Source organism: Corythoichthys intestinalis, chromosome 1 (genome assembly GCF_030265065.1).
Source record: "Corythoichthys intestinalis isolate RoL2023-P3 chromosome 1, ASM3026506v1, whole genome shotgun sequence".
Taxonomy (NCBI): Eukaryota; Metazoa; Chordata; class Actinopteri; order Syngnathiformes; family Syngnathidae; genus Corythoichthys; species Corythoichthys intestinalis.
This window is the reverse complement of record NC_080395.1, coordinates 39571891-39594793: the sequence shown is the minus strand read 5'-3', so window position 1 is coordinate 39594793 and position 22903 is coordinate 39571891. Positions and strand designations below refer to the sequence as shown.

The 22903-nt window shown below is 39.1% G+C and overlaps 1 protein-coding gene across 1 annotated transcript in view; it reads right to left on the bottom strand.

Annotated features, from left to right (window-relative positions):
* Positions 1 to 22903, bottom strand: part of hipk3b (homeodomain interacting protein kinase 3b) — a 58623-nt gene that overhangs the window by 26604 nt on the left and 9116 nt on the right. The window contains exons 2-3 of the mRNA XM_057829334.1: positions 12570 to 13884; positions 4784 to 4907 (exon numbers count right to left, since the gene is read on the bottom strand). Coding sequence (XP_057685317.1) covers positions 4784 to 4907; positions 12570 to 13884 — 1439 coding nt within the window. The remainder of the gene's footprint in view (positions 1 to 4783; positions 4908 to 12569; positions 13885 to 22903) is intronic.

The following is a 22903-nucleotide window of genomic DNA, read 5'->3' as shown; positions in this document are numbered from 1 at the left end:
GCTCGGTCCTGGCTGTACAGCAAACTCCCAAAAGACAACGCTGGACGTCCGTATAATTTCCTGAATCAATTTGGTCCTCGATAGAAAACAGGTTCGCATCAACGTAAATAAATGGTAATTAGGTACTATTAGTAATAAGTAACAGGTTAGCATGCGTTCGCTATCATTAGCACGTCGTTCAAACAACCACACAACTGGCTCTAAGTGTCCGATCGCGGGTGGAAAACACACAACCACAACAGAAAAGATGATACACGCAGGCGTTGCCTCTGCAGAGATGATTTTAAAGCATAAACAATGAAAGTAGGCTCGCAGCCGTCTATTCTCTCTCGCTGTAACTCGCCCACTCACTGACTCACTCACTCAGAGCTACGTAGCTGTCCGTCTTCTTCTGGCGTGTGAGCACTCTTCTCCACGTAAACAAGCGCGAGTGCGCCCTCACGTGGGCATGAAAGCGCCACAAACTAAATGCATCCATTTCAAGATAAAAAAGTCAATAATACAATTGAACATACACTGCCAAAGGCAGAACGCGAACGTGGCCATAGCTATAAAGAGTTATTCAGATAACTATAGCATAAGAACATGCTAACAACTTTACAAAACCATCAGTGTCACTGCAAAACACCAAAATAACATGTGAAATTATATCATAATGTGTTAATAATTCCACACATAAGTCGCTCCTGAGTATAAGTCGCACCCCCAGCCAAAATATGAAAAAAACCGCGACTTATAGTCCGAAAAATACGGTACACTTTTTTTATTGTTAATAAAATACGCCTCTACTTCGCAGATTTGGGTGGGTGGGGGGGGGGGGGGGGTCCATTGACTGCAAAAAAGAGGGATCACTGTATATTAAAATGAGGTAGTTGACCCAAAAACCTAAAAAATAATTTTAATTATTGGACTCAAAAAACCCAAAATTTGAAATGGAAATAAATTGTTGGGATGCCCAAACCAATGTAAATAAGCTGTTTAATAAAATTAAGGCTTTCATCATTTTGTTGGGAAACAATAAGTTTCAGAATTTGGATGACAATGAACAGTTGCATTTTTTTTTTTTTTTTTTCTCAATCCAAACTTCAGTTTTGCTCAACTCATATAGACGGTTCAGAATTTCTGGATTTCCTTCTCATTGCCTTGCTTCCTTTCCACACATCTATTTTTGGCATCATTCAACCTCCTCTGCCATCTGAGATTTCAGACTCTAAGGGGTCTCTACCTGAAGTGAGGATGCTTTCCATAAAAAAATAAAAAAATAAAAATAAAAAATAAAAGCTTCTTTTTTGCATGCTGCTTGGCTACTGCAAAGTAAGATTCTGATATTGACATTTGTGTCGTTAACTAGAGCAAATCTGTTTTAGACATGTTGAGTGATTTCTCCTTCCCCTGACCCAGGGATAATGAAAAATTAAGGTTGGCCATAAAAATACTTCATGGGTTGTCAGTGCAGGGTGCAGGCAGTCTGAGCGTCATCAGGTAGGTGCAGTATGGCATACAGAGGCTTTGCTGGCAGGCTTTGAGGGGATAGGGGAAAGCGGCTCAGCATAAGCCCTGATCAGTCTGGTCCCAGGAAGAGACTGTCAGGGGTCCACTGGGGGGAGGAAAACCGATTTCTCCTGAGTCTCACAGACACCCCTCGATTGCTAATATCTGAAGAAAAAAAAGCCCACTCCTACCACAAAAAGAGGTTATTTTTACTGTTTTCTAATAGGTAACCCACAGATATATATATCTCATTCTTTTCCATCAGAATATCATTCCATTTTGGTTCCAGATTTAAACCATCTTCTTCCATCTACATAGAAATTTGCCCGTAGGAATCCACAAAATTCAGGAAACATTTAAAACAGAATAGAATGGAAAGTCTGATCACTGTGGTCATGAACGATTGGAAAGTTGAATGGACCCTGGAAAAGCAAACTAAAGACAGAGGAAATCAAGGGGAAAATAAATAGTAAGGTGGAAATGGGGAATGTGATGCAGCCCAGACAAGACACATGGACAGTGTAATGTTGGCTTGAATGAAAGGGGGAGGTAGGAGGAGTGTCAAACTATTTTTAGCTTCACCTTCTTGTGTCAGATAAGGTTGCTTAAATTGAGCTGCAGAAATTAATAATAATAATCAGGGTTTGTACTCATTTTTAATGGCCAAATACGAGCATTTTTTTTCTCAGAACAATTTTGCAGTTTCCATTACTTTTTAATCCCTATACAAACGTTTTGGGGGATTTTTGTTTATTTTTTTACAAAGAGGCAGAAATAAAATATGATGCCTTGTCACCAGTGCGCAAACGTCTTTCAAAATGTTCTATGACCCCGGTGCCTCGAGAAATTTAGTTTGAAAGGTGCCAATTCTAAAAACCCCTGGTAGGGGGCAGCAATTTGAATTTTTGGGCAAACTCTGAACGTGTCCAATAGCAGAGGTGCTAGCGTAGTGATAGCACGCTATAGACCCTACTCACATGACGTCACAACCACGCCTCCGCGCCATATTGTCCGTCAACTCGTCGTGTTGACGCATTACCGCTACGTAAATTCCTCCTATTATGGCGTGTTTTTCTGCTCGTTAACATTAATAATCAAAATGGTGAAGGCGTGTGTGGCGGTTGGTTGCAATAACAGAGAAGATAGACGGAGAGACTTGAAGTTCTATCGTATTCCGAGAGACCCGGAGAGGAGAGCGAGATGGACTGCTGCAATTTGATGAGAAAACTGGGCTCCAAACGATTACCACAGATTATGTAGTAGTCATTTTATATCTGGTAAGATGCATTTAATATATATTTAGAGGGTTTTGGGCTGACAACCACAATTAAGATCATTGCGAGGCTAATCGCCGACAACATACAGTTTCAAATTCAAGATGCTTATTTCTTCCACCATCATTACATTTTGAATAATATTTAGCTGGTACCAAGTGAAAGAAGCATGGCCTCATCTACGGATCATCAGTTAAACATGTGTGTCCAAACCTTTTGCAAAGGGGGCCAGATTTGGTGTGGTAAAAATGCGGGGGGCTACCTTGGCTGATTTACATAGAACAATATATTTAAACTAATTTTAGCAAGCCCTTCTGTGTGTCACATTTGCTTTATTATTTTTTTTAATTCATAATTTCAACTGTCTCGTCTTTGTGGCGTTCTCTTTCGACACTCGGGCTCTTGTGAAATACTGCTGCTGTGAAATTAAATTAGCTTCAAATTGCTATAATTTCTCGCTGCGTATCTTCCCTGTAATGTTGTCGTACATGTCAGCGTGTCTTGTTCGGTAATATCATTATCGCGTCACATCGAACTCTTTGAAAACAGCGACTGTCTCTTTGCAAATGAGGCAGACACAGTTGTTGCGTGTTTTATTGAAGAAATAGTCCAATATCCACCTATCCTTGAAGCGTCGGCCATCGCAGTCAACTTTTTTTTTTATTATTGATTGTCGCCATTTTAGAAAATTGGAAGTAAAGGGTCACACGGGGTAATGTTGCTTAGAGTGCTGCTCTTAAAGTTTTTCAAACTTTCGTGAGAATAGGCTGACTGTGTGGACAAGATAGTTTTAGATATCAGGGTAGCAGATGTCAGGCAGAGAGGGCGAAGACAGCGGGTCGAAAAATATCGATTTAGGCATCAAATATGGATCTGGCGAATGGATAGACTGAAGCTTTTCCACATAACGCCTTTTATGCAACGCATCCAATGAGTTTACTGCGTCTGAAAGCACCGGGGCTTCCATGAATTGCACTATAAATTGCACGACAAATTGAAACCATTGAGAATACGGATAAACAATGACGGACAATATGGCGGCCGGATACAGCGACACGTCATTCTGTGACGTTGGTGAGTAGGGTCTATTTGGTGGACGGAAACATACACATCACGGCCGATGAAACCTTGATAAACGTGCTTTCTTAGAAGTTTGGGACGCTGGAAAAATGGGTCACACGCCTCAAATTGCTAAGCTAAATGAGATCTAAATGTACATTTGTGTGGAACTGTTGTTCACAACAACAACAAAAAACTAGTCCGTTTTCGCAGTAACTACTGAAGCTCTTTACAAGGCTCCTACTTCTTGCCGTTTTCTTGTGCAACCAGGGGAATCGATCGACAGCCAGGCAAGGAGGCAGAGTTCTAGTGGCGACAAAGCTAAGCAAAGTTGCTCCCAGCGGAATTATACGGCAACTGGCAAAGGGTGTGCGGAGATCTCCCCAAAAAAATGTGACTAAAGAAGAGGAACTGGTCATGCGATAAAATGATTGTACTAAATCACAGCAAATGCACAAGTTTGCATTTAAATAGTGCTCCATTTTTATACTGTTCACTGAATTAAACTACTCACGCATGGACCTAAATGCACTGTACTTTTGGGAGCAACTATGTGACGTAAAACAACAAGGGAAAGCAACTTCAGACGGAGCGTGTTGCAGCGGTGAAGCTAATTTATTTTATTTTCCTTTTTTCAATAACTTATATTTTTAGACAGGGTGCTGAATAATATTGTGTGCCTTACACTTCCATAGCATTTTCAAGGACTATGCATTATTCAAACCTTGAAAACACGACAGTAGAATCCAAGCAATTTCAAGGATTTCAAGGACCCATACAAACCCTAAATAATAATAAAAGAGCAAGACTACAAAATAAGGGATCATACTAGAACCCACAAAATTCAAATGTAGGAGAACATCAAAACATTGTGTAATATGTATGAAAAAAGTTAGTATGCAAAGAAAAAAAAAAAAAAAAATTTAATTAAAAAAAACAACTCAAATTTGGCTGCTTACCTGGTCATACTCCAAGGCCCCAGGGTAAAGCGGCCAGCCCAGAAAAAGCTCAGCTATCACACAGCCCAAGGACCACATGTCTATGGCTTCACAAAATGGCAAACCCAAAATAATCTCTGGAGCCCTGCAGAAAATATATTTTTAAAATTACCTTCATATAATTACAATAAAAAATTATCATGTCACATGGCAATCTTCAACAACAGAAACAGACAATATTACATTTTTTCTTTCAGAAATTGATGTTTGGACAAGAAACACAGTCTTAGCACAAAACATCTTAAGATTTTCAAATGATGGCTGTCAGGTGGTTTACAGTGGTAAATAGCACGCATCATTAGTTGAGCCTGAGTGGTCAAGCATGAGCAGACAGGGCCAGTGGGTAAGGAGGTCGGCCAGGCTGGAATAAGAGCTTGGACAGTGTTAAAATCTCCTCCGCCCGAGCAGTAAAGGAGCATTAGTCTGTTTGATTTCTTTATAATTTTGTTTTAGATTGCTCCAAACATATCAGCTGAGGGAGGGGTGGAGGGTATCAGCACTTTTTTGTGCAAACAATGAAAATGTCAAATTTGTGGAATGTGTATGTGAGTAAGAATTGCTTTTGACACAATCAAAAATGTGGATTAACATGTCTTTCACTTCACCAATCCTTTCAAATAACTGTACCTAGCAAATATTTGAATCCAACAAATTGTGCTGTCTAAGAAAACTCACCATACTTTTTTGACACAAAAAAAAGACAAAAAAAAGACAAAGTTGATAATGTGGTTAAAACAAACACATTCCAAAGTTAAGCCAGTAAAACACATTTGGGGAAAAATGCCAAAGGGATTCTAGCAATCATTCTCATCCCATCCACATTAGAGGAAGATTTTGCATAGAGTAACGCTGAAGTTGGTGTTGCACAGGGTGGGTCGTGTGGTCCCCCATACAGGAATACTGCAGGTATAAAATACTAAGCAAAGTGTTGGCAGGGAAAGATGAGGGGAATATTGTCTCAGAATCAAAGCCAAGCATCCATGCCCTCTGGTAAAGCCATTTTCAATCCTTAAAATATCATATAAAGATAAATGTGCCAACTGATCCACATTGCTGTTCCATGTCATGAAATTGTCTAATTTACATATTAAATGAGTGACAATTCGATATTGATTCACAAATTTTCAAGCACAGTTTCGATTCATAAAATGTACTGCTCACCGCTCATAAAACAGAAGTCGCTGTCAAGGTGGCAGTTACTGAAGATAAATTTCACTCATTTCACTCTAATGTAGATTTTTGCTTACATAGGCCGTACACAGCTTGGCCTGATGCATATTTTCAGAGACACAGGTTGATATAAGCTCCCATGTAGATAGCATAGATATAGATCAGCAAAAGAGTAACCACATTATGAAGGTAGGAGGCCTTTGTGCACACCTCTTCCACAAACTGTATTTTGACACGCAAACCTTCAGGTCATTCAGCATTATTAAGTGGAAAACAGTCAGCAGTTCCACACTGATCAGCCTAGGCCTTGGATTAAGGGTACAAGGTTTGGGCGTGTGTGACCAATATAAACCTCTTAATGCGCTGACATGGAGCCAAAGTTAAAGATTTTTGTCCCAGTTGGGAGTGACTTAATTTTTTCCCCTTGTATAGTCATTACAAATTTGAATGGAAAATATAATGGACACATTCAACTCCATTGAACAGGATGTCTATTTTGCATCATTTTATGCAGTCATCTACATCTCAGTGAGAGTATTTTAAAAGCCGTCTTGTCCATTTATAGCTGCTTAGTCTAAGAACTGTATCTTTTCCAGCATTATTGTGCCTCTTTATCACGTTTGTTTGCAAGACTGCAAAATTACTCTTACAACAATATTGGGAGACATCAAATACTCTTCTTTTGGTACATTTAAATGGTAGGACTCCATTCCCACCCTCCACAAACACCTATAGCAAGGGTACTACACCATGTATTAATATAATTTAAGACTTTCGAAGTCAAAGCAAGATATTAATTGACAAATAAGAGTGACCTACATGTGGGTATCAGCCTTTTTTCAGGCTGGAATTGGAGGAGGGGAAAACTGAACAAGAATTTTTTTCTTGTTCCTTAATTTTGTAGTGGATAACACAATATTGTGAATACAGTAGTAAGTTTCAAGCAAGTGCAGGAGGCAAGTAAATATAAGAGTACACTGTGGCGCTGCTCCAAATTAGGAATGCTTAACTATGGTGGATATTTGTGTTACACTGCGTACTTTTCTAGTTAATTCATTGTTTTTGCTCTAATTTGACCAGCAAGACTGTGGCTGTGCTCTTAGGAAATATCCTTGTATGTTTAGTTTATTGTTACTCTCAATTTCCCTTGGTTTATTTTTAATGCTAAGCCAATGGTACTTATCCATATGTTGATGTTATAATTTTTTTAGTTTTTTAAATAATGTACTTCATTGGCGACATTAAAGTCCGTTTTAAGACAGCAGCAATGTTGTTATAAGCCCACCGAAGCTTCCAATGCAGCTGTGGACCACCACCCATAAAAAGTTAATGCTACAGTTGCCTTTATTTTTTCTAATCTAAAACCTCACGATTAAAACTGAAAAAAGGAGATGTGAGTTGATTTGTGTATATGTTAAAATGGTGAATTTCATTTGAAATTCCACATTTCCATCGAACATGATGGTTTGCTTGAAATCACTCCATTGGTGCTTTGTGACCTTGCTTGAAATAACTCAATTGGCTCTTCGTGACCCATCTCCATGGAAACCCCCTACCTTCACGCTAGTTACTCTCTTGTGGTGGTCTTATATATTTTGTAACATGCCTCTGTTATATACATATTATGCTCTTAGGGAGATGGAATTTCCAAGACTGCAACAACAAGGCAACGGTAAATCCGAGCAATTGCTTCCTGAGTACACACCAGTTCAGTGAACAAGTTTTTCTGCTCTTGGCAACACCTTTGCTTGTGGTTGCCAACAACTACAGAGGGCTTTAGTCATGGCCGATCTCATTTTCAAGGTGAGACCTCCCAAATATTCCTTCTACATACTGCCCTAGAGCCATTTATTTATTAAAAGACAACTAATACACTGTATGGAATGCAAAGCTGACCTGTCCACTTTTCATTTCCTTTCATTATAATCACACTGGTTGTTCAGCAACCAACTCATGCATAAAAACAGATCGGTATGCATTTATTATGAAATAAATAATAATGAAGAAGCTTAATCAATACATCTTTTTTAAATTGTACTGTATTGCTATTGGCAAAAAAGGTGGAATGCCACCTTCAGGTCAGGACTGGGATCCTTCCCCAAGTGGAGTAGTTTTAGTATCTAGGGTCTTGTTGTCAAGCGAGGGAAGAAAGGAGCGGAAGATTGCCTGGTGTATCGACCAGTCGTGGTGAAAAAGTAGCTGAGCTGAAAGGCAAAGCTCTCTATTTACCGATCAATCTATGTTCTCTCACCTATAGTAACGAGCTGTAGGTCGTGACTGAAAGAACAAGACACAGATATAAGAGGCCAAAATGAGTTTCCTACGATGAGTGTCCAGGCTTCCCTTTAGAGATAGGGTAAGAAGCTCAGTCACCTGGGAGGGGCACGGAGTAGAGCATTTGCTCCTCCGCATTGAGAGGAGCTACACGAAGCATAGAAGCGCAACAAAAGCCCCTTTCAGACTTATATCCTGCTAAATTCCCATGTAGGGTGATGCGGGATTTACCCGTGTCATGGCTTTCAGACATGGGGAGATGTACTGGGAATTACCCGGGTTGGACACTTTCAGACTAGGGCTGTCCCAAACGACTAATTTTCTCCCGATTAGTCAGCCGACTATTTTTACGATTAGTCGACTAATCTAATAATTAAAAAAAAAAAAATATATATATATATATATATATATGTATATATATTTTTTTGTTTGTTTGTTTACTAATTTAGCAATGAAATTTTTGTTGACGCTTATCACTTCACAAAAAAACATACTGGAACACTTAAATTATTTATTAAAGTACAAGTAAACACGTAAATAACAATAATAAATCACAAATAAACAATGAGTTGAAATGCTGATAGAATTAACTAGTGTAGCATCCCGATTGAAAAGATGGTCTCTTAAACTGATGGTTTACAACTTTTATTCCATCCTTGATGTAATCACACTGTAAGAGCTACGGTGCACACAAATAAAACAACACAATTAGAAATTAACGAAAACTTTTCACCTTTTTCCTTTTAAACCTTATTTGTATATCAATGAACTGCCTATATGAATTGCCTTTACCTTAATTTATTACCTTATCATTGACAATCTCTCCCTTGAGTGCAATCACTGTATATACTGTATATATTTATGACCTTTTAACCTTATATAATTTTCTATACCATAACATGAAATAAACCTTTCAGTTAGCATTAAGAACAATACTAATAGCACTTATAGGCCCAATGTCAATGAAACATTATTATTTAGTAAGGCGACAGCACCCTCTGGTGTACAAAAAATGAAAAAAAAAAATTACAAACGGTGACGGCGCTTGAGGTGTTTATTCACTGCCGACGTGCAGCCAACCTTGGCATTGAAGAGACAGGACAGAAGAGTGTACCCTCCTTTGTTTCTTTGAAAAAAGTCAATGTTTTGGACACTCTGGTGCGCTTTTTTAGCTTTGTGCCGCTTTCCCCGATTGCATACAGAGCATCCGACATTCTGAACTTTCCGCGCATATATTTTTTTTAACCCTTCATTAACCGTCGACGGGATGTAGTGCTCGTCGACGGATTTACGTCATCGATGACGTCGACTATGTCGACTAGTCGGGACAGCTCTATTTCAGACTTGTCCCAAGTTGGCGACTCGGCGCTCTCTGTGCAGGGAGGTCGAGGGGCGGGATTTTATAAACCGGAAATTACATCATTTTTGGTCAGCATCGGCAACGAAATAAACCACATATTTCCAAAGATGGACGATCTCCTCCTCGGCTCTTAGATCCAGCTGCAATTTAATTTAGCTGTTTCCAGTTTAATTTTGCTATCTTTCCAGTTTGCCACGTTGATAATTGCAATGCTTGTTTACCGCTTTTAGTCTTACTGCGAAAAAAGAGGAAATGACAATTGGCTCGCCATGATATTTACGTCATCAGCCCATCAGCATGACCCGGGAATTAAATGGCTGCTGTCACACATGCCGCATCCCGGTTAAGTCGACCCAGTTAATGTCTGTACCATCTCTGTGTCAGTCAACCAGGGAAATTGCTTTCAGATATCCGGGCTTCCCCCGGATTTAACCGGAGTTCAGCGTATGTCTGAAAGGGGCTCAGGTTGCTAAGGAGAGTAAACCAACGTTGGATGAAGCAGAATAAGATTGTAAGGCATTGGTATGGCATGGTATGACCCTTATTGCTACAGGGTTTTTGGGGGAGACAGAACAGAACAGATTGTGTCTTTTTTGTCTCTTTTTATTGATCTAGCAAAGAGAAAGATGTCCCACCGAGGGAAAAAAAATATTTTGAAAACAGCGTCAAAATCGAATTCACGTAAACAGGTTAAACAAGAGTCTCGTAAATATTTAGTTTTTACATATTGTTGACTCATTTGATCACACCATAAGCTCCAAGGACAATCCTTGAACAATATTTTTTACATTTAACACAAAAAATGTGAACAAGCTTTTTATGAATTTTACCCTTTAAATCAGTTCCCTGGGGTGCAAAAGTAATCTGTTCGCGCAATCCACGTTGGGAAACAACCAAATTGTTTAAATGTAAAATACGCAACAGTCTGGTTTCTTCCAAAATGTTGAGTGGCCGGCCCATGAACTATATATCCACATTAATTGTGCTCATAATTCACATGAAACATTTAAACAAAGGACTGAAAAACACTGAATCTTCAGTGAATGAAGTGAGAACTGATTAGTAAATCAAGCCTTCCTTTCATTTCCTTCTAGCTGCTTAATCATCTGTAGAAGTACACTGGCCAGTGTCCGATGAGCTATTTTAAGCAATTCTTTACTCACAGCCTTAAAAAACCTGCTTCTGCCTTGAAGTATGCTCTGCATGGTTTCAACAAAGGACCGTAGTCATTTTTACATTTAATTTCAGCATCTATTTTACATAGCACATTGGTATTAATTCCCCAATACTTGAGTGTTTGTTGCAAGTGGAGTTTTGTGCGCACACTTTTATAATTGAGGTGTTTCCCTAATGATTTGCCCTATCATCTACTGTGGATTACCTTTCTCAACTACAAATTTAACAGGACTTGTACACCTTAAAATATTACTTGTTAATTGCAGACAAATTTGTTCCTAGGCTACAGCATTTGAAAATAGAGCAGCAGAATGACACCAAATCCAGGACTACAGTGATCACAAATAGCTGCTCTCCTTACTTCTTGCCTTACAAACGTACAGCAAAGTACACACAATTCTATTTTTGGCGACTTCCTGTAACAATGTTTACAGTGGTATTCTACGGAAAATTGTTTGATGTTAGATGAAGGAAAAGCAATAAAAGTTTTATAGCTGCAACACACATTTGGTATTGCAACATCAATCCATAGACTATTACCACGAAAACTCATGGGAAAAACGGAGTTGGCCAGTTGACATCGTTCTTTTCACAAAATTAAAGAGTGAGATTTTTGTTTAATTCATGTAAAAGCATATTTTTCACATAAAATGTCATTGATGTTGTTACTCTAAATATCTTTACCAATCCATTGCGTTGAGATCTGAATATTTACAAGAAAACGTAAACTACATCTGTTTATGATTTTGAAAAGACTGCACTGTCCAGTTTTATCTTTGAACAGCTCTTAGTAACCGTTTCTACAATATAATGGTTGACAATTAGCGAACTTAAGTACAATGAGAAAGAGGAAAGTCACATTAGCTGTCTAAATTGTCATGAGCAAGAAAGTATTTGCTGGAACCAATCATCTGCACATTTCATATTTTAAAAAATGACACATGAAAAAAGGTACATAAATAAAATAAAATCTCCACCAGATTTGCACTTTGTTTTGCCAGTACTCTTTTGACTGTGACATTCTTGCATATTACCAAATATTTATGATGGTTACAGTGAAAACCAAAAACAAAATTAAAAAAAAAAAAAAAACGATTTATAAATGTTTTATAAATGTATCAGTTTGAGGATGACTTTTTAGGAGAGATAAATTATGTCTTTTCCAGCATCCTGCAAAACAATCCTAACATGGTTTAGTGCTATCGTTTTATAAATTCATAGCATTATTCACTTTTGGTACTTGTGCCTATTCGCACTGCAAGACCAGACAGTACAAAGACAAAAAGCCAACAAAATGTGTGTTGCCAATTGAGCAGCACTTGTATCATTTCTTGTGTTGCCTTTCTAGATGTAATCCAATTACGCAAACAAAGTTGAGGTTCATGCTCAAATATTAAGGCATGGATATCTCGCAACCATAAAAAAAGAACTATAAATCTTTATAGCAATTGAAGTTGAAAAAACAAATCTTCTATTTAGTCCATTCATTTCCTAATAACATCGTCTTTCCCAGGCTTGCAGTCAGAAAAATCTGTTATAATAAACACGGTAGAGTCACTTTTTTCCAGCCTCCGGTGGTATGTGGCTCCTTAGCTGCCAGGATGTTGTGCAACATGGGAGACATTTCCTTGTTTTGCCAGAGGAAGGACATTTTTAACCCAACAGTTTTACCTCCAAAATATATTGTAACTGCTTACGGAATGTCGAGACAACCAAACAATGTCATAACAAGAGCCAAAAATATTTTGTTTGTAGCTTTGTACTCACCTATAGTAGCGAGACTGAAGGTACGTGGAGCAGACTGCTTTGGAGACGTGGCTGGCAGAGCCAAAGTCTATCACCTTCACCCTGTAGGGTTGCCTCACCGGATCCACCAGCATAATGTTCTCAGGTTTGAGGTCTGCATGTATCAGACCCATGCTTTTCAACTTTTTCAAAGCCGTGGCCACCTGTTGTAGTACAGGCCTGATCACTTTCAGGGGCAGTGGGCTAAACTTGTTCTGCTTCAGAAAATCATAAAGGTTCTGCTCGAGCATCTCAAACACAAGGCAGGTGTGGCTGCGGTGTTGGAAGCATTCAAAGGCTCGCACCAGATTGTGTTGGTCTGCATTTTCCCCACTGAGACGAGCAAGGATGCCTACTTCGATTTGACCTTGTCGAGCGTAAGAGGGATGGTTCTTCAGGATCTTTACGGCCACTACCTCTCCCGTGCCTCTTTTCCAGCACTTTACAACCTGTCCGAATGTGCCTCGGCCCAAGAAATCCAGCACTTCGTAAGTATTCTTCAGGGAGCAAAGCACCTCATGCTGTACTACCTGATAGTCCCCGTCACATCCTCCCGCTCCTCCTGCTGCACCAACACCCACGGGTCCTACAGTCTGTTTGGAAGTCCCCCCTCCACCCCCCACGGCCGCAGGCGCGGTAGCTGCTGCTGCGTTTCCTACATTCGTTGTGTGCAACATGGCAGGCAACATTGACAGTTCCTCCACAATCTGCATGGTGCTCCCTCGATTATCCAGCTCCTCACTTTTACGTTTCAGTCCACATCGCTGAGAGCTGTCAGCCGAGTTCAAACTTCCACAGCCTGTTTCTGTGTCACCTTCCTCCTCTTCTCCACCTCCCTCAACTCCTCCACTGCAGCCCTCTCCCCTTCCCCCTCCTCCTGCCCCTGTTGCTCCACTGCTGCCCCCACTTGCTGTGACTGTCTTCTGTGGCTGGTGTTGTTCCTGGATCTGCTTATGGATTACCCCTGTTTTCTGGCGCTGCTGGACCACAGTTGGGCCCGATTCTCCACCTCTTTTCACGGGCTGTTGTCTCTGGACGCCCCGCACGATCACTGTCTTCACAGGATAAACTTGTCCTCCGAACACTTTCGAGCCCGCCGTCAAGTCTTGGCTCAAGAACGAGCCGGCTTTCGTCGGGTTCACAATACCAAGGATTCGTCTGTTCAGATAAGCCCGCGGATGTGCTCTCTCATGGTACACACAGCTGGGCTCAACTTTGAGTTTCTTCCCACTGCTAAAGGCACTTGTCTGGGTTTGATAAATGTGTGGTGGGTAAACCAAGACTTGTGAGGCCATACCTGGTAGGGAAAGAGAATAGATTAATTAGCGCAAATATGAGCGTAAGTGTTATTGAAAAATTACATGGCTAGTTCCACAAACTAAAAAATTAAAGAGCTGCACCTCAGGCTTCATTAAGGTTCCATCTTTGGACAACATAGTTAAACGATAAAGACTGCTAAAGGATAATGTCTTATTAGCACTGCTTTATTACTTACCAAATGCTAATCTGACTATTTTTTATGTTTATTTGACCAACAAGAAGAGATTGATGTCACATGGTTTGTTATAACAAACTTTGCTATGATTAGAATTAGAGATGAAACGATTACTCGAATAATTCTAGTAACTCGATTTTTGATCGAGGCATTTTCTCCGCCTCGAGGAATCGTTTAACCCTTTAACACCGAAAGTGTCGGATGCGACACGTTTACGCATATCATCTTTGAAGCCTCGTAACGCTGTGATTACGTCACACACGTGCCCCTGGTTGCTCTCATTTGAAAGTACGGAAGTTGATGTCCACACCAGTTTTTATTTGAAGTCAATTGACCAAGTAAAACGGGAGATAATGTCATTTGAGTTCTATAGTTTTATTGCACTCATAAATATGCATTAAAACGCTGTATGGACCGTGTGTCTATCTCCACATTTCCATCATTTCTTGTCCTTTTTTCAAAACCGAAAGCAGCACAAAAGACTACACATCCCAAGAGCCGTTGTGATGTCAAGAATGACAAACCTCATGTGAACATTTTTAATAAATTGACGAGCAAGGCGCCAACTAAGGAGAAGGAGACACGCAAAGCAAGCAACGGCGGGTTGGATTGAGCGAGCGACTTTGAAACGTGCAGAACAAATCAAAAACTAAATTTAACGCAAGCTAATGTATTATTTCATTAACACAAGGAATAAGATGAGCTGTATTTGTCATTGTTTTCCTCGGATTAGTCGGCGTCTCGGCGAGTAGAAGTGACAGCAGCGCGCAAACCGCAGAAGAGTAGGCTGTGTGACGTTGTATGTGACGCAGCTCAGTGACCTGTTCAAAAACAAACTTTAATGAGTGCGCAAAAAAAAAAAAAAACTATTGGGTAGCATGCCTGAAAAAATTGAATTGAACTGAACTACTTGTCAATATTTTTGAAAACAATTTTTTTCAATGTTATATACAGTGCCTTGCAAAAGTATTCGGCCCCCTTGAACCTTGCAACCTTTCGCCACATTTCAGCCTTCAAACATAAAGATATAAAATTTTAATTTTTTGTCAAGAATCAACAACAAGTGGGACACAATCGTGAAGTGGAACAAAATTTATTGGATAATTTAAACTTTTTTAACAAATAAAAAACTGAAAAGTGGGGCGTGCAATATTATTCGGCCCCCTTGCGTTAATACTTTGTAGCGCCACCTTTTGCTCCAATTACAGCTGCAAGTCGCTTGGGGTATGTTTCTATCAGTTTTGCACATCGAGAGACTGACATTCTTGCCCACTCTTCCTTGCAAAACAGCTCGAGCTCAGTGAGGTTGGATGGAGAGTGTTTGTGAACAGCAGTCATCAGCTCTTTCCACAGATTCTCGATTGGATTCAGGTCTGGACTTTGACGTGCCCATTCTAACACCTGGATACGTTTATTTTTGAACCATTCCATTGTAGATTTGGCTTTATGTTTTGGATCATTGTCCTGTTGGAAGATAAATCTCCGTCCCAGTCTCAGGTCTTGTGCAGATACCAACAGGTTTTCTTCCAGAATGTTCCTATATTTGGCTGCATCCATCTTCCCGTCAATTTTAACTTTTTTTCAATTTTAATTCATCTTCCCTGTCCCTGCTGAAGAAAAGCAAGCCCAAACCATGATGCTGCCACCACCATGTTTGACAGTGGGGATGGTGTGTTCAGGGTGATGAGCTGTGTTGCTTTTACGCCAAACATATCGTTTTGCATTGTAGCCAAAAAGTTCAATTTTGGTTTCATCTGACCAGAGCACCTTCTTCCACATGTTTGGTGTGTCTCCCAGGTGGCTTGTGGCAAACTTTAAACGAGACTTTGATGGATATCTTTGAGAAATGGCTTTCTTCTTGCCACTCTTCCATAAAGGCCAGATTTGTGCAGTGTACGACTGATTGTTGTCCTATGGACAGACTCTCCCACCTCACCTGTAGATCTCTGCAGTTCATCCAGAGTGATGATGGGCCTCTTGGCTGCATCTCTGATCAGTTTTCTCCTTGTTTGAGAAGAAAGTTTGGAAGGACGGCCGGGTCTTGGTAGATTTGCAGTGGTCTGATGCTCCTTCCATTTCAATATGATGGCTTGCACAGTGCTCCTTGAGATGTTTAAAGCTTGGGAAATCTTTTTGTATCCAAATCCGGCTTTAAACTTCTCCACAACAGTATCTCGAACCTGCCTGGTGTGTTCCTTGGTTTTCATAATGCTCTCTGAACTTTAAACAGAACCCTGAGACTATCACAGAGCAGGTGCATTTATACGGAGACTTGATTACAAACAGGTGGATTCTATTTATCATCATCGGTCATTTAGGACAACATTGGATCATTCAGAGATCCTCACTGAACTTCTGGAGTGAGTTTGCTGCACTGAAAGTAAAGGGGCCGAATAATATTGCACGCCCCACTTTTCAGTTTTTTATTTGTTAAAAAAGTTTAAATTATCCAATAAACGTTGTTCCACTTCACGATTGTGTCCCACTTGTTGTTGATTCTTGACAAAAAAATTAAATTTCATATCTTTATGTTTGAAGCCTGAAATGTGGCGAAAGGTTGCAAGATTCAAGGGGGCCGAATACTTTTGCAAGGCACTGTATATTTTTTTCTTCAATATGAATCTTTTCAATTTTTATATAGATGTGTGTTCGAGAAGCTTAATTGGATGTACATATATACCTTTGATAAGGTGATGGGTACAATACCTAACTTCACAAAGAGATATCCTCCAAACCCTTTTTGTGTTGGATGATATATATATTTTTTTTCTCACTATTTTGCACTGTATATAACCTGTTTTGACCATAGTATGTGTAAAGGCCAAAAACGCCTATGACCATACCTGCTGTTTGTGTTGAATTGTCAAACATAAAACTAGTCAATCTTATTTTTTCTATTGAATGTTTAACCTAACAAGTTGAATAAATATTATCAAGCTTCAAAACGGTTGGTCGAGCATGTTTGGTTGTCAGTGGGACATCAACATTTCAAATTTTAAAAATATTTTGGGATTTTTTTTTGTCTTTTGGTGTCCAAAATGTGGATTAAAATTGGTCAGTGAAGAAAACAACAGTTTGGACACGAAGTTCAAGGTGTCCTGAAAAAAGGGACCCAACTAGGCCATTGTGAACAGTTTTTTCTTTGAAATATAAAGGCAATATCAAAGGCATGCAAATTCGGCCAAAATAGGCTTAGGTGTTAAAGGGTTAATATTGACATCTGTAAGTACGACGTTTTGCCCGGACTACTTTTAATGCGGCACAACGCACTGACATCACGTGCGTAGAGGAAGAAGGGAGAGGCAGCGGATATATTAGATTTCCACCTCGCATGAATATAGAGGTAACGACGAAGAACACGACGAAAGCGAAGAGAAAGGCACCGAGAAAAAGCAGAAAATGTCAAAAGTGTGGAAGCATTTCAAACTGGACGCTGTTTCATGTATTCACTGCAAGACAGCGCTTGAATAAAACTATACCCCCCGCCCGACCCCGGCTATCCGCAGCCCCGCCAACGCTTCCGCACCCCGCGACCAATGACCGCCCCTAAAAGCCAGGCCGGGCGCCACAGCGCGACCCACCCGCCTATGCACGGTTCCACCATAGGCACCATTTACCCCGAGAGCGGAGAAGCGATACTCAGGACAAGGTAAAATTAAGTTAACGTATCGCTAATAAATAAGATTAACATTACTCTACCTTGCTAACGTAACGTTAGCCCTGCGGAGGGCTAGGTTTCTATTAATTATGATCACTGTCGATGCATGGCTAACGTGTCTGTCATACAGGCTTTATTTAATCTGTAAAAACACAGCATTGTAGAGTGGTGAGGGTTTAAAATAAACACATAATAAAGTTAACTGTCAATTTTAGCTGGTAGTCATTGATGGATAAAACACCAAGTAGCACTGGTACCTAATGTGCTCCAATACAGTAGGAATCATAAGAGTTATTCTGAACACTGCAAAAACTTAAAATCCTAGCAGGACTTACAATATAGACTTAAACTAGAACTTAAAAATAGCTTGACACAAATGGAAATTCAATTGAAACACGTGGGAAAAACCCCTAACTTTTAAGTGATTTGTGTTATCATGTGTGTCAAGCGTAATGACATTTTTAGGTAAGAAATATGATTTTTTTTTTTTCTTTTTTTTTGAATGAGATCTTAAGTTTTTCGAGTGAAGTCAGTGAATTTGTTGTTCTTTTCTAGTCACATCTGAGATGCAATTGTTGGCCGTTTTCAACATTGTACATCTAAAATAAAGACATTGTCTAAAAATAGTTCAATATTAGGCGAAATGTCTTGTTTTTTCATGTATAGTTATAATTGCTCTTTACCTAAAAAAGTATGTTTTATGCGATTACTCGACTAATCGATGGAATTTTCAGTAGAATACTGGACTATTAAAATATTTGATAGCTGTAGCCCTAATTGGAATTTTGTAAACAGAATGTGGACGCCACATACTTTGTCATCAATCAAGATTTGGAACAAAACCAGCTATCATACATTCTGTGGGGTCTTTGATTCCTCAAATTAATTTTGATTCCTGCCATTTACAAACACACATTTCCAATGTTAAAAATGTACTTATGGTTTCTGAGTTGAAATTGTTTGATCTTTTTAGGTTTATATTTCTCTAAGCACTACCTTGGTAATATTTATAACCATGAAAATGTCACACCCTTTCATCACCACCAAGAGACCAAGCTGCACTTGGGTGCTTGAGAACACCTTTTGACTCACATCTATCCACAGTGAGCCCACCAACACCTCCACACATGAGATGACTAACATTGCAAAGGTTTGCCTGACCTTTCAGTGTGGTTGCAATACATCCTACTTCATGTCTCCAGGCAACCAATAGGGAGGAAAAACATCAGAGGATGATAACCAGACAAAAATAAAGTCACATGGCATCAAGAGGTACAGATGGACACCACCCTCACACGCATGTGTGCCATTTCATGTTTACTAAGCCCATGGGAACTATTTGATCTGATGATCTAATAACCATTTAAATTGGCAGTAGAGTACAATACAGTTTCTAATAAGCCGCAACGTCAGAGTGACCATTGTCTGGAAACACTGTGGGCCAGCCATGACCTACTTTCATTTTGGGACAGCCAACTCTCAATGTTTTATGCACTTTTAACAACATTTGGTCAAATACGTATACTTTAGAGCTGTCCCGACTAGTCGACGTAGTCGACGTCATCGATGACGTAAATCCGTCGACGAGCACAACATGCCGTCGACGGTAAATGAAGGGTTAAAAAAATATGTGCGTGGAAAGTTAGAATGTCGGATGCTCTGTTTGCAAGCAGGGAAAGCGGCACAAAGCCAAAAAAAGCGCACCAGAGTGTCCAAAACATTGACTTATTTCAAAGAAACAAAGGAGAGTACACTCTTCTGTCCTGTCTCTTCAGTGCCAAGCTTAGCTGCACGTCGGCCGTGAATAAACACCTCAAGCGCCTTCACGCAGTTTTTTTTTTCATTTTTTGTACACCAGAGGGTGCTGTCGCCTTACTAAATAATAATGTTTAATTGACAATGGGCCTATAAGTGCTATTAGTATTGTTCTTAATGCTAATTGAAAGGTTTATTTCATGTTATGGTTTATTTTATGGTATAGAAAATTATATAAGGTTAAAAGGTCATAAATATATACAGTATTTACAGTGATTGCACTCAAGGGAGAGATTGTCAATGATAAGGTAATAAGGTAAAGGCAATTCATATAGGCAATTCATTGATATATAAATAAAGTTTAAAAGGAAAAATGTGAAAAGTTTTTGTTAATTTCTAATTGTGTTGCTTTATTTGTGTGCGCCGTAGCTCTTACGGTGTGTTTACATCAAGGATGGAATAAAAGTTGTAAACCATCAGTTTAAGAGACCATCTTTTCAATCGGGATGCTACACTAGTTAATTCTATCAGCATTTGAACTCATTGTTTATTTGTGATTTATTATTGTTATTTACATGTTTATTTGTACTTTAATAAATGATTTGAGTGTTCCAATATGTTTTTTTTAAATTGATAAGCGTCAACAAAAATTTCATTGCTAAATTAGTTAAAAACATAAAAAAATAAAAAAATAATTATTAGATTAGTCGACTAATCGTAAAAATAGTCGGCTGACTAATCGGGAGAAAATTAGTCGTTTGGGACAGCCCTAGTATACTTCCTTACACTTTTCTATATTTTAAGTTAATACAATAATATTAGTGCTATAAACCTGAAATAATCGATAATACCAAAAGATATGCAAAGTTGCCCTTTTAAAACTGCTGAACAGCCACCTATTCGCAAGGGAAAAGTATTACCTGGAGATCTCTGGTGATTTGCAAACCTAACGGAGGTAGTCTGAAATCTTACAGTGCATTCACATGAGATTAGCTATGTCTGTAATTTGGTCCATTTCACTGATAATTTGACACCACACTCCAACATGGCATGATGGCGGTAATGCACCTTGAAGATCAGATGGCACCCACCATTAACTATGATGAAGTAGTAGAAGCAGCAAAGGAAGCATTACTGTGAGACCGGATATTTTTCTCCGTCAAATATATATCATAAAATCAGTTATTCCACTCCAGATAAATACAAGATGTCTGCTGCCACTCCTACGTATAAAGCGCAAAAGTGTTAAAAAAAAAAAAATAATAATAATATTGTATATATGATTTTTTAAAAACTGGCATAGACACTTAAACCTGTCAAGACTGCTAATTAATTTTTGCACTGTAGCTTCCCTTAGCCATGACAGATATAGGAAGCTGCACTAATAAAGAAATGAATGTAGAGGGGGAAAAACAAACACAGGAAAGTCTCGCAATAACCATTACAAACACTGATGGGCATCTTCACACTGGACTGTTATTTACAGAGGACGTCTGTGTTTCGCAAATTATGGTGGAATTTTTACTTTACAAAATCAGAGAGATGGCGCATTCGGGTGGGATTAAGATCCCAAACATTCTCTACAATTATTACATTGGAAATATACCAAAAGTACTCATGTATTATTGATCCCGTATGAATAGGATTCATGTTCAGAATTGCAATGTCATAAATCATATAACTGAGAAATGAAATAACAAAAGACTGGACAATTACCAAAATCAGTTTCAGTGATTAAACAAAGATCAATTCTCAAATGAACTTTTAAATTATATTATTTCTTTTTTGCTCATTCTGTAGTTTAAAGTGCACCACCACTGACATGCCCAGCTTTAACAGAGCAATGGAAAGACAGACACTACGGTTTGTAAAAGCAGTAAAGAGAGCCAAAGCAGCGATTTAGTCACTATATTTAGCCATATTTCCGACCCTTCTGGCAACCATTTTTCAAAAATATGACTGTTTAAGCTAAGGAGCAAAACATGTGAGCAGAACCATTTTCATTTCATTTTCAAAGGAAAAGAACGGAGGATGTTGGAAGGAAACCACAGGTTGTTGCACTGAACATTAGCATTTCTAAACACAAGGTGCCCAATTAATACTCATTCAATTAAATATTCTTTAAATTGCGCTTTAAAAATAGCGGCAGCTCCAAATAAATGCTGTATATAGGTGAAATTTAAAAACTAGACCCCAAAAAAACAACTGTTGTGTTGCAAAACATCAACAGGCATAACGGGGTTATAGACCCTACTCACATGACGTCACAACCACGCCTCCGCGTCATGTTGTCCGTCTACTCGTCATGTTAACGCATTACCGCTTCGTAAATTCCTCCTATTATGGCATGTTTTTCTGCTCGTTAACATTAATAATCATAATGGTGAAGGCGTGTGTGGCGGTTGGTTGCAGTAACAGAGAAGATAGACGGAGAGACTTGAAGTTCTACCGTATTCCGAGAGACCCGGAGAGGAGAGCGAGATGGACTGCTGCAATTCGACGAGAAAACTGGGCTCCAAAGGATTACCACAGATTATGTAGTAGTCATTTTATATCTGGTAAGATGCATTTAATATATATTTAGAGGGTTTTGGGCTGACAACCACAATTAAGATCATTGCGAGGCTAATCGCCGACAACATACAGTTTCAAATTTAAGATGCTTATTTCTTCCATCATCATTACATTTTGAATAATATTAACTGGTACCAAGTGAAAGAAGCTGGCCTCGTCTACGGATCATCAGTTAAACAGGTGTGTCCAAACCTTTTGCAAAGGGGGCTAGAGTTGGTGTGGTAAAAATGCGGGGGGCTACCTTGGCTGATTCACATAGAACAATATATTTAAACAAATTTTAGCAAGCCCTTCTGTGTGTCACATTTATTTTTTTTTTTTCATTAATTCATAATTTCAACAATCTCGCCTTTGTGGCGTTCTTTCGACACTCGGGCTCTTGCGAAATACTGCTGCTGTGAAATTAAACTAGCTTCAGGTTGCTATAATTTCTCGCTGCGTATCTTCCCTGTAATGTTGTCGTACATGTCAGCGTGTCTTGTTCGGTAATATTATCGCGTCACATCGAACTCTTTAAAAACAGCGACTGTCTCTTTGCAAATGAGGCAGACACAGTTGTTGCGTGTTTTATTGAAGAAATAGTCCAATATCCACCTATCCTTGAAGCGTCGGCCATCACAGTCAACTTTTTTATTGATTGTCGCCATTTTAGAAAATTGGAAGTAAAGGGTCACACGGGGTAATGTTGCTTAGAGTGCTGCTCTTAAAGTTTTTCAAACTTTCGTGAGAATAGGCTGATTTTGTGTGGACAAGATAGTTGTAGATATCAGTAGTAGATGTCAGGCAGAGAGGGCGAAGACAGCGGGTCGAAAAATATTGATTTAGGCATCAAAT